The sequence below is a fragment of the Poecilia reticulata genome, chromosome 13 (assembly GCF_904066995.2).
Source record: "Poecilia reticulata chromosome 13, P_reticulata-male-v2, whole genome shotgun sequence".
Taxonomy (NCBI): Eukaryota; Metazoa; Chordata; class Actinopteri; order Cyprinodontiformes; family Poeciliidae; genus Poecilia; species Poecilia reticulata.
In genome coordinates, this window is record NC_088842.1 from 27,058,846 (window position 1) to 27,071,431 (window position 12,586).

Below are 12,586 nucleotides of genomic sequence, written 5' to 3' on the forward strand. Positions count from 1 at the left end.
AATATGGAAAATGGATAAGTTTAGGAGTGTAAAATTCAATAAAATTAGTATATAATTAAATCAACATATTTTGTACTTGACTGGAAACAATTTACCTGGTCTGTTGTCAACGTATGTTCCTTATAGGAAGGTCAGTAGTGACAAACTGCCTCCTATCTTCTTTTCCCAAACTACAATTCTTTTAATTAGTTTTGTATACATTGTAATTTCTTGTAATGTTGCCATTGATTCTTTACTAAAATAAAATAAAGAATGCTTTCTTGAAAAACAAACATGAATTTGTATTTTTTAGGGTTTTGTGGACCTGACAGCTGCTGAGGTCTCAAGTCGTCTGAAGATTCGGTGACAAGATGCCAGAAAAATCCTTAAAGTTCTGCAGGTATGCCAAAAATATTGAACAGTTTCCATGTCTGTTAGTTTGATTTGTAAATGGAGCACAAAATAAATGTATCTGTTTTCTATGTAGACTCTAAATCATGGGGAACACTGAGAGCCAAAACGGGGAACATGCCCTCTACAGTACTGGACGTGGCTATTTGTCACGGAAGCACATGTCTCGGTCTCTACGCATTTCCAACAAACAGTCCAGGCGTTCTCGGCATGCTTCGTCGGGGAAAATGGAGCACAGAAACTCTGAGACGAGCACTCGGTCAAGTAGCACCCCCAGCATCCCACAATCCCTAGCTGACAATGGCTTGGAACCCTTCAATGAAACAAACAACTTCCCTGACTTTGGAAGCCCCATTTGGGTGGATCGTGTGGCAATGAGTTTGCGCCCTATATCCTTTCATAATGATCTGGCCAATCCCTCAGTGCATATGAATACAATGCACATAACCCTACCTGGTCCCACTGCGGAAGAGACGCAGGATGAGGAAGTGTACACAAATGAGGTTAAATATATTCAGCAGACGTTAGAGTGCTCCAAAGAGACAATCAGCTTCAAAAAGAGATCAAAATCTGCAGACACCTGGCGAGATGACAGCCTAGAATTTTCCCTGTCTGATGTCAGTCAAGATAATTTAACCAGCACTGAGGAGATCATCGACATGGCTAATGAGAGAGACTTCCCTGACTGTGAAGGCCACATGCAGTTCAGCCCAACAGACTCCGCCGACAGAGCAAACTCGCTGGATGAACTGTACAGTGACACCAGCCCGGCTTCCAGAACCCACGGCCGCTACTCCAAGTGGCATGACACCAACAGGTCCGTGGGAGAGGGAGAGGACGGTAAGAGGCTGTCACCGTCAGAGGAGGACGGGACTTCATACGGCGCGTACACTCTTCCCTGCCGACGTTCCCACTGCCTGTCTGAAGGCCTGAGCAACCTCCAAGCCACAATGTGCAAGAGTATGCAGGGCCGGAGGGCGCAGACCATACAGGTGAGATCTTTGCTTTATCTGTGAGTTCACCTTACACATCTCTAATAATAATAATAATAATAATAATAATAATAAGAATAATAATAATATCATTTCTGAAATGTGACATGGATTCATGAAAAATGAAACAGCTGTTCATAACAGGATAAGCTTAGGTAAACACACCAAGGTGTTGTCACATAAAGGTATTTACACAAAATGTAACATGATCTTTACATTTCCTAGAATGGAAAAGACACATTTGTTCCTTTAGCATGTTTAATATTACAGTTGTATTGACTACTCAAGCAAAAATATAGAATAAACCACATCTGTCTATATTCTTTATTCTTTTGGACCACAAAGGTTAAAAAAAACATCTTAATGATCCCAAAAGAGACAACAGTGAAACTTTCCCATAGGCACATCTCCTATGATGGTGGCAATTTTTTGAAAACAACAAAGTAGTGACTGTCAAAAGTGGCGGTGGTAGTGTGATGGTCTGGGGCTACTTTGCTTCTTCAGAATCCATGCGAGCTGCCGTAATTTTATGGTTTGTCATCTAGTAGCTCAATGATCCGATCCACCAAGCCCACCTCTGATTGGCTCAACAAATTCCCAATGAACGTTTTTAGAGTGCCATAGTCAAATTCCATATTGGAATGTTGTGCATGAACCTTCAGCTCATGCCATGAAGAATAGTTGGACCAAATTCCTCCACAGTGACGTAAAAAGGATGCACAAGTTACTATGTATAGGAGATAGTTACTGGGATCAGGTTAATTAGGATACATTTTAGCCTAATCAATTAAATAATTTAAAATTACATTTTGTACTTACTCTGGTTATCTTTAATATCAAAATGTAGTTTTATCTTGTGACAAATTAAGATGGCCAAGATCTCTAAGAAAGTAAACACTTTGTCATAATTTGCTAATTAATGCAAAGGAAAAACTGTGAATTGCCACAGTCATAGTCAAGACAACACATGGCATTATTTTATTCTTGATGATTATTAATAATCCTTGTTGTCTCTGAGAATTTCTTGTATTGATCCCAACCCATAAAGTTTCTGTATTTCACCTCTGATGAAACCATTTTTTTTTTCCTGGGAAAGGAGACTGGAGAGAAGGGAGGGAGCGAGCACAGATTTAGTCACTGTGTTAGAAATGCCCGGGGCCTTTGTTATGATAATGAGGGGAGGCCTGTGCAGGAGTGTAACAGTAAAACGTGTGTGGTGGCCCCTGTCATGACAGGGCACCGTCAACTTTGTTGAATGGAGCTCCAGCGCGCATGATTAGGTCATGTGACCAGATGGAGATACCAGGCTCTGTGTATCCCCTTTTATCTCCCAGGAGCCTTTGGCCCTGTGAGGAGGAGAGTGCAGACCTTGTGGTGCCACAGGGAGGGCAGGCCCTATTCATACAGAAGAATCCTTGTTGTTCATTAATTTTAAGCAGAATCTCAACATTAGACATTCTAGATCCATCTTTAGCTTATAGTAGTCTAGGGTTTTTTTTTAAACGTGCTTGCTTTTCAAGAATAGCTCTATCCTGTATTTGGAAACATAACTGAGTTGTCGTTCATGATTTCTTATCGTTTCCTGACTGTGCTCCTGGTGATGAAGTACAGGTGGTTGCCATGCCGTCTCACCTGCCTTGTTTCATCTTCCAGGATGTCACGGCCGGAGACGGCAGTGAATATGAAGACAGCGGGATCGACGGGGTGATGGTGGAGGCAGTGCACCAACCTCGACGCTACAAGACAATGTCGGCGTCCTTCTCCGTCTGTTCCATGCACGGGCGGAACGTGTTTGTTGGCAGCGACAGCGGCAGCAGCAGTGGCGGCGGTGGCGCCAGCGAGGGCGTGCAGGGTGTGTACGAGAACTTCCGTCAAGAACTACAAATGAGTTCCTGCCAGACGGAGAGCTTGGAGGAAGCGGGCTCCGCACTCAGCGATGAGCAGAGCACCATGAGCTCCGCCTACCAGTCTGATCTGTTGCTAAGCGTCGTCCAGGGGATGGTCCGTAAAGCTGGAAAACTTGCTGTAAAGAACTTCCTTGTGCACAAAAAGAACAAGAAAGTTGAATCTGCCACAAGACGCAAGTGGAAGACTTACTGGGTTTCCCTAAAAGGTAAGTTCCAACACAGTGCAACATTAGCATCACACATTACTAAATAACTCTAAAATTATAACCAAGACCACATGGTTTACATACCTTTTTATTCTCATTGTCAGACATTGAATCAGTACAAATTTCTAAAATGATTTCTGTTTATTTGTCTATTTGTTTGAATAGCTTAAAGCTGCCTGAATTGGGTCAAATGTTCTGGGTATCTTTCAATGAGTTTCTCACGCCAGTTTCATAGAATTTTAGTAATGGTGAGGTTTCGTAACTGAAAGGTGATTATAACCTTTCAGTTATAATCACAAATTGTTTGCACTTGTCACCCCTGAGACTTGCCAGCTTTCTCTTTATTCCTCCCAACGTACAAATGGTTGTTATGGCCAAACTCTTCAAGTAGTTTTGAGCAGAACACAAGATGTGACTCCAAATATAAAGATCTTGGTCCCTGAGTGTCTTTGCAAACTGTACTTTTGGAGTGAAAATGGCTTCTTAGTTGCTGAATGCTGAATGGACCTTCAGCCAGCATCTTTATGAATCCTTTAGCCTTTGTTCTGCGATTGAAATGCACATTTTTGACATCATTTCCTTGACACAGAACCCGTTTTCCTAACTGAACAGTGTGATGGTTGAACATTGTCTTTTTTAATTGTGCTTAATTGTTTGAAGAGGTAAAAGTAGCACATTCAGGCATGTAGAAATTATAGCCAAGCTGCACCTTCCTTTTTATATAGTGTATGTAAACTTCTGGTTTAAACTGTATATTAATAATGACATGTTTGACTTAAAACCTTTGCATACCTTGGTACAGGTAAGCTGCATCATGCGAATAGCACTTCATATAAACTTGTGTTTTTACCTTTGTGCTGCTTGACAGTATTTTAAAATAAAAATCATGGCCTCGTCCAAGTCAGCACTGCTGCACTTCTTAATCTTGGCCACTGGAGAGCAGAAGTAAATTGCTGAAGCGATTTAGGCTTTCACGGAAAATGAAGACTGGAACCAGCAAGTATGCTTCTTAAAAAAAATGTTTTGGTTTTCCAGGATGCACGCTCTTCTTTTATGAAACCGATGGCCGGTCGGGGATTGACAACAACAGTATTCCCAAGCACGCCATTTGGGTGGAGAACAGTATCGTCCAGGCTGTGCCAGAGCACCCCAAAAAGGACTTTGTGTTCTGCCTCAGCAATTCGTTGGGGGACGCATACCTTTTCCAGGTAAGAAAAAATGTTTCATTGTCACCAGGTAGCCATTGACAAATGAAGATTCAACATATTTAAATAATTCTTGTTTCCATTAAATTTAACAAATCAAAGTCTGAGCTTTACTGTAGATTTTATAGGAATGTCTATCAAAGCAATAAATAAGTATCCAACACAAACTTCCAATTGTTTTACTATAGTTTTGTTTGAGAGACCAAAGCTTTGAAAAGTAATCCATTCTTTTGAATTCAGCCACCACCCAGGAACATGATTCAATCTAAATTGTCCTCTGACTGTACGTAGGTTCATTATCCAGCTGATAAACATCCTCCCGTTGGTCAAGTATTTTGCAGCCTTGGTAAAGTTTTTTTTTTTTTTTTACAGGTTTGGTCTGTATTTAGCTCCATACATATTTTCATCAAATCTGTGTCTTGGCTGCTTCTATGATCAATGCTCTTCTTACCCAGAATGTCAGTTTAATTAAGACAACTGACATCGTATTAGGTTTGCAGTTGTGCCATTCTTTTCAGAGTCGTTGACTCTGGAAGGATCTGTGATCTGTGAGATTTGAAAGCTCGGGACATTCAGAGTTCTCCACAACTTTGTTTCTGATCCGTCTGCTGTGTTCTCCGGTTTTCATGATGCTGCTGGTTAACTATTGCTGTCTAACAAACATCTGAGGATGGTAACAGAAATGATATATTTGGACAAAGAATAAATGCACACACTTTCAAGAGGCAAACTGGTTGTTTTATTATTTTTTTTAAATGTGTAGTTTCACTTGCAGTTTACACATTTGTTCGACTGATGTGCTGAAGTTTGATTTATCACAAAATCAAACTTCATGGTTGTAATGTGACAAAAAATATAAAAAATAAATAAAAGGAACACGAATGCTTTTGCAAGAAATTGCATGTCGACGCGTTTAACCCCTAAACTTCTACTTTCTGCCTCCATGAAGACTTGCAGCCAGACAGAGCTAGAAAACTGGATCACAGCCATCCACTCAGCATGCGCCACCGCCGTCGCTCGCCAGCATCACAGAGAGGACACCGTTAGGCTGCTGCGTGCTGAGATCAAGAAGCTGGAGCAGAAGATCGACATGGATGAAAAGATGAAAAAGATGGGAGAGATGCAACTGTCTGCTGTCACTGACACCAAGAAGAGGAAGACAATCCTGGATCAAGTAGGTTTCATAACCCTCGCTGATCCGCCCCTCGCTCTGCCGGAGTGCTGGGTGATGTGTTGAACTTTCTGCTCTCCAATCCTTCATTATATCGAGGTCAAGCTTTAGCAATCAGTTTACTTTGAGATTTTTAGCTGTTAATTGCATGACAGTTTCCGCTTGAAATATTATTTATTTATTTTGATGGTGGCAAAAAAAGATGGAAGTATTATTTAAAGTATGGAACAATGAAATGTACCCCCTTTTTGTTATTTACCGTGTGAAACAAGTGTTTCCAAAAGAGCTAACTTTATATTTGCCTTGCTATCATTTTGGCTTTAACTGAGTTAAACTCAGTATTAGAGTTGCAATAAAACCAAAATAACAGGCTCATTATTAAAAAGGCAAAATATGTTTTGACTCGCTTATATTGCTTTCGAAATACTTAAAAGTAAAAAAGGTTTATTTTGTTGATGTTGATGTATGTTGACTAAAACACAAGTGCTAAAATTTCTAGGTTATTATTAGGTTTATATAATGCTCCACCTCATTAAAGAAACTCTTCTGAGTAAACAGTGTTTTACATCTTCAATGGATCCATCAGTGATAATGAAATTACGACAAATAAATGGTAGTTCTCAAAAATTTTTATGAGTATCTTGATTGTGAATGTTAACGTTTCCAAGTAACAACATACTGGGTGACATTTCTAATTGGTAATGCATTTAAGCTAAAGTAAAAGAAGAGGAAGAGCGTGCATTATCAATTTGAATATTTTTGGTTTCACGATCAGTGCTGGAGAGATTTATCATGACAAAAAGAGAGCGGGGCAGAGAAGAAGAGTTACACGCGGAGACGAGCTAAAAGATTTTCCAGCGTTATTGTCTGAACACCTGGTGGTGCTGCACACATACTTTTTCTGAACTTGGTATTCTGTTGGCACTGCTGAACAGAGCCCCATTCTCCAATAATTGAGAAGCTCACATTGTGCCTAATAGGATTGCTTACAGAGAGGGGACATCAAATGGCCTTTGTTCGGTCACTTAGGAACTGCCTGCTTGGAGCTGCTCTGCTTGGCAGTGTCAGGTTGGGAAGTTTGCAGAGCTGAATGGATACAGGACTGGTTCTTTAAAAAAAACTGAAACTCTTCCTGCTTCTATCTGCCAGTGGAATGTGTAGCATTGTTGCTCCATCTCTGGGTTACTTGGCAGTAAAACAGAACTTTCTCCAATGGCAATGGCAATGTCAGAGACCTTTTCCAAACACCAGCTCAGAACCGTGACTGGGAGGAGGCGGCCCAGTGAATAATCACAGTCTCCCGCTCTACTGGCCCAGTAAACATTTAACTGTTTGGTCCAGAAAGTGCAGATAGCTCTGAGTAAACTAATGCTCTAGCTTAATTTGAAGTTGACAAATAATTAAATATATGGGTTGTTGTGTCTCTTTCGACCCACAGATCTTCTTGTGGGAGCAGAACCTGGAGCAGTTCCACATGGATCTGTTTCGCTTTCGGTGCTACCTGGCCAGCTTGCAAGGAGGAGAGTTGCCCAACCCTAAACGCCTCCTGGCCTTTGCCTCCCGTCCCACCAAGCTGACCATGGGCAGACTGGGAATATTCTCAGTCTCTTCCTTTCATGCACTGGTAGTTATCCTCTTTATACTTCATTTTGTTTTTAGTTAACCATAATATATGATCTTGCTACATGTGTGCATGCATTTGAACCAAACTGTGCAGTATAACAACTGTAAAGGACTGTTTGGATAAACTGACACATAGCAAATGTCATCTATTCAAACTGTTGTTTACCAGTTTGCGTTATTGGCCAGTTGGAAGGATGTTTTGCGTTTTCATGGGTAAACCTGATCAAAGTACTTCATGGTACAAAATGTTGGTTAATCACAACCAATATTTTAATTGTAATATTCAACAGTAATATTGTCGAATATTCCATTTTCCAGTTTGGAGGATGTTTTTTGAGAAAGCATTGGCACGGTTTCCTTCATAGTATATTTTGGCAGCACAGAGTTAACTTGATGACTCACCTGGCACAAAAAAAAAAATTGCCTCAAATAATATTTCTTTATGCCATGATGGCTATTTAGGTTCTTGAGTTTACCAGGGGTCACCATTTGATAGGCTTAAGTTGTGTGCCAGCCTCCTACGGCTACAGCGGGGTTATGCACTCCAGATACAAAACGAACTGTTGCAGAGAGAAACGTCAATTTGATTTTTAGACTTCGCTCAGGTGCTATTTTTCTTCTGCAACCACCAACGCAGCGTTCTAGGGCAGGTGGGTGCTCAGGCTGTTTGGTAGCAGTTTGTGATTTGAAGAGTTGGCTTGCAGTTTTATTTGTCTCATTTGCCTATCCCTACATTCACAAACGTGTACGAGTACGAGTCTATTTAAAAGCTTTAGATGTGTGTGTACTGCAATTAGATGCTTGTGAGTTAAATGTCTTCTGATAAATCTTCAAAATATTTGTTAGTGTCTTGTCGGAAAGATCTCGTAGAACATGATTTTTTTTTTTTTACTCGTGTTTTTGCAGGTGGCAGCTCGTACAGAGACAGGAGTGAGACGCAGAACGCAAGCCATGTCTCATTCCTGCAGCAAGCGCAAAAGCAGGTTTTCCTCCCTCTGGGGTGTAGACACAACCTCCAAGAAGAAAACAAAAGCCCACCCTACGGTTAGCCAGGTCTGTGTGGTCCTACATTATTGAATAGATATGTTTGAATCTCAAGGTACCGGCATGGCAGAGTTATCCGCACAGATCTTTTTTCCCCTTTGCCCTTTTGTTTAAAAACAGCCCTTCACTATTCTGCCTGAGGTAACACTACACCTCTTTCTTCTTGGCCTTGCAGGTGTTTGCTGATGGTGAAGAGCCAGAGAAAAAACCAGCAGATCGCATATTTGTTGATTCTGTGAAAGAAAACACAGTAAGCTTTTGCTCTCTGTTAACACGAATTAGTCTGTAAGGAATAGTTCAGACATCCTTTACTTCATTGTCTTTTCAGAGGCTAAAAGTTGCTTTAAGTAAATAAGAAGTACTTGTTTCACTGGCAGATTATTTGTAACATTCTAATGTTTATGATCAATGCTTCCTGGTTGGTACCACTAACTTTTTAGTTAGTGGTGCCGGCCACTGATCTTGGGCTCAAGTTGTATGCTATTTTTTTTCAAGATTTAAGTTTTGCTCATAAATCATCCAAATTCACATGAAGGAATCAATGAAAGAATCAGTTTCAATCATCCAGTTTTCAAACCGAGTTACTGAAATAAACTTAATTTTTGATGTCATTCTACTTTACGAATGCCTTCAGCATATTATCAATCAATAATTATTTAGGAAAAGAGTGGAAGCGAGGTTCTATCGAGGTGATGAAATTAAAGGACGGCAGTTAATTAAAGGACTGTAATTTACCAGCCTTCTAATATCCGTGTTGTCAGAAAACAGAAGATGGAACTGTGAAAAACCTTGCTCGACCAAACACCGACAGCGACATGTGGGCTCCTGAAAACCTCACTCCCTCCTGGGTTTGTCTGCCAAATGACCAGCCTGTGTTAACCACCATCCAGCCAGGAGAGTCTGCACTGTGTGTTCTGGAGTCTATATGCAAGGTATCAGAACTATGCCTTGTATGTATCTTTTTTATGCTAAGTCTGCTCTCTGCAAGGATCTGTATGCATATGTGCTGTCATGAGAATATGAGGGGGGGGGGGACATTTTTCTTTGGTATTTAAACATAACTTGTTTTTGAATTTGCAGACCCATGAGCTTGACCCAACCAAACACTACTTGCGACTTAAGTTCTTTATGGAAAACCAAACGCAATTCTACATTCCCAAGCCAGAAGAGGACATCTATGACTTGGTATATTTAAATGCCTGATTGGAAATTATGTTTTTCCTTACATCCCAAAAGCCTTCATAAAGTCAAACTTAACCTTAAAGTGCTGTATGAGGACTCACAAGGCAAAATACTTCATTCATAAAAAAGTGACTCATTGGGAGATCATGCTCCAAAACATGAATATGGAGACCTTTTTTACAATAAACTGATACATTCTTGTATTTACATCATCCCTGTCAAGATATTGTTAGTGCTGCTTTGTGTGAGAAGGAAGAAAATGAATGCTCCATTTTTCTGCTGTCGATAACCCGCCCACCACACCATGACTAAAGTTAGACAGAGCTTCAGGATTTATATAATAACTGCTTTTTCTTCTTCACAGTTGTACAAAGAAATCGAACTCTGCTCCAAAATAACTAAAGTCATCCAGTTTGACAGAGATGAATCCTGTATGATTGGTTATGGTGAGAGCAGTTTTTGTTTTATAATGAAAATTTCAGATTTTTGGCTTCTGTTTTGATCAGAAAGAAATGATCATGTTTAACCCCGACACGAGTCGTGTTCCTTTTTTAACCCTTCTGGCTTTCCCTTTTTGTCCGTCAGGTTTTTCTATCTCAGTGGTGGAAGAAGATGGAGTACAGCAGCTTTACATCACTGATGTGAAGGCCGGGGGGTTAGCCTTTGCCAAAGGTTTGTGTCTCATGAGACAGCTATCTTCTGTTGCAGCTAATTTGTTACAAAGATGGCAAAGAGCAGTAAAAAAAAATGCATTAGATGTTTCACTGCACTTATGAATTTTTATTTAAATTCTTTTTAATTACTGTTTTCATATTCATGCAGTTTAATGATGAACTTGTAACTTGGCCAGTGTTACAAGTTACAATCTTGTCGGGGACATTTTCTGAAATCTGTCTCATTTCAGACAGATTTGATTTATGCAGCTCTGGTCATTGGTTTCTAGAGTCTATTTTTTACTCAAATGTCAAAGAATAAAATCCAGAAAAGTTATTTATGAATGATTCATGATCCATTCATGTCCTTTATCTTGGATTTAGCACTTTGCTCTTTGGCAGTTCTTTTGCCTCTAGATACTTTTAACGTAGGGTGTCAGACTGTTTATGTGGATTTTTATCTGGGCCTGGTTTAGGTGACAAAAAGAGAGTTTTTATTGACCTGTTTTATGCTGTCATATTTTCAGTTTTTCTGAACTGTCCGTTTCATTTCTAAGACAGATGGTTCCACCTAAAGCTAAAACTCAGGAAAAGTAAATGGTTTGCGTATAAAATGTCAAGGAATGTAAAACTATCTTCAAAGTTCAACTAACTCCTACTTTTATTGATTTTGTTAGACATTCCTGGAAATACTGGACATCCTATATTTCTATCTGTCACTGCAGACAGTTAAAAAAGTTTACCTCTTGCATGAATAATTTAAAGGGGAATAACATGAAGTGAATCTTGTTCTTACGTTTTTAACAGGTCTGAATGCCGGCGATGAAATTCTCCAGCTGAATGGGAAAGACTCCCACAGTCTGAATTTCTCAGACATGAAGGCTGCGTTCTCCCAAGTGTCTCTGGCTTTGACGGTCAACACTCTGCCCTCAGTGGACCGCCGTCAGCTTTGCTACCTTCCACCGCGGCGCTCCGATGCGGCAGAAGACCTCTACACTGACATCTTCTCCCAAAGTCAAGGTAAAAAGTGATTTTAAGTAAAGCCTCATGAGCAAATGTAGCAGTGAAAATAGCTTCCCCTGCAATGTTAAAATACATTTGTACATATAAACGTACATATAATTTGAGATATTTTAATTATCTTTAGACATTAAAAAAGTTTAAAAAAAATTTTTTTTTCCCCTGGCTTTTAAAAGGTTTCCATTGTGGTTGCATTCAGACTTTCTATGCAACAAACACATTAATGGTTCCATATGATTTAAAACTTGATATGATATATGAAGACAATGTTGTTCTGTTGTATAGAGTTAAATTGACTTTTAATATAATTACTATTTCAACAAAAATACTGTAAATACTGTACGTGTAACTAAACCAAAAGGAAATGAGCCATGAACGAACACAGCTATAAATAAACATATTTTCAGGAAGAGTTGGTGGCTTCTCAAAGACAGACAGTGATGCATGATGTTCATCTACATCAACAGATGCTTAGTTGTCAAATGTACTAAATTTGTCCAAAGTTAATTCATGTTCCCAGTATTTCTAACAGCTTTTGAATAGCTGTTCACTTTCACGGGTGACGAGACATTTTAATTGCAAAATGTATGGAAACATTGGGAGGACACAGAATGTGTCCCGAAACAGTTCTAGATAAATCAGAAAAATGAAAGGTGGCACATTTTGGACTTTTAGCTTTCAACAACCATGGCTTTAGAAATATCATTCTTACATGGCAAAGTAGTGAAATGCTTTAACAGGAAACAACAAGAGCTTGTGTTTGTGTTTTGTTTCGATGCAGAGGAGATTCTGGACGATGGTGTGGGACTGCTGCTGGAGAGCTCTGGAGACAGCCTGGACGATGATTCGGAGATATTTAGCGAATTTGACGAGTGCGGAAAGGTAAGACTGCAGCAAACACGTGACAGCACATCTTGTTTTGATGCTTCCTACTTGTCCTTCGCAGCAACCCTTCTCAGCTTTCTGTTACGGGAAAAAAAACGCTCTTATGAACATTTGCTGCAGCACAGTTTGAGTCACCACCTGTTACTGGCTCATTTCAGCACTTTACGAAAGCTCTGCCGTTTTTGTTCACATTCACTTATGGGTGCTGCTGTTAAGTGCAAGTCTGTATCGCGCCTCCTTTTGACTACTGCTGTAAAGGAATATAGTAGCCTTTGACAACATAACATTAATAATGGCTCAATATTAAA

At 39.8% G+C, this 12,586-nt stretch overlaps 1 protein-coding gene across 3 annotated transcripts in view; it reads left to right on the plus strand.

Annotated features, from left to right (window-relative positions):
- LOC103474994 (rho guanine nucleotide exchange factor TIAM1-like) overlaps positions 1-12,586 on the plus strand; it is a 49,092-nt gene that overhangs the window by 20,528 nt on the left and 15,978 nt on the right. For all 3 annotated transcript variants that reach the window (XM_081614596.1, XM_008426338.3, XM_008426340.3), the window contains 14 exons: positions 293-379; positions 467-1,382; positions 3,036-3,495; positions 4,531-4,703; positions 5,650-5,874; positions 7,310-7,495; positions 8,401-8,547; positions 8,714-8,788; positions 9,300-9,470; positions 9,619-9,723; positions 10,085-10,166; positions 10,306-10,392; positions 11,181-11,393; positions 12,175-12,275. In XM_081614596.1, the coding sequence (XP_081470722.1) occupies positions 477-1,382; positions 3,036-3,495; positions 4,531-4,703; positions 5,650-5,874; positions 7,310-7,495; positions 8,401-8,547; positions 8,714-8,788; positions 9,300-9,470; positions 9,619-9,723; positions 10,085-10,166; positions 10,306-10,392; positions 11,181-11,393; positions 12,175-12,275 (2,931 nt within the window). In that variant the 5' untranslated portion in view covers positions 293-379; positions 467-476. The remainder of the gene's footprint in view (positions 1-292; positions 380-466; positions 1,383-3,035; positions 3,496-4,530; positions 4,704-5,649; positions 5,875-7,309; positions 7,496-8,400; positions 8,548-8,713; positions 8,789-9,299; positions 9,471-9,618; positions 9,724-10,084; positions 10,167-10,305; positions 10,393-11,180; positions 11,394-12,174; positions 12,276-12,586) is intronic.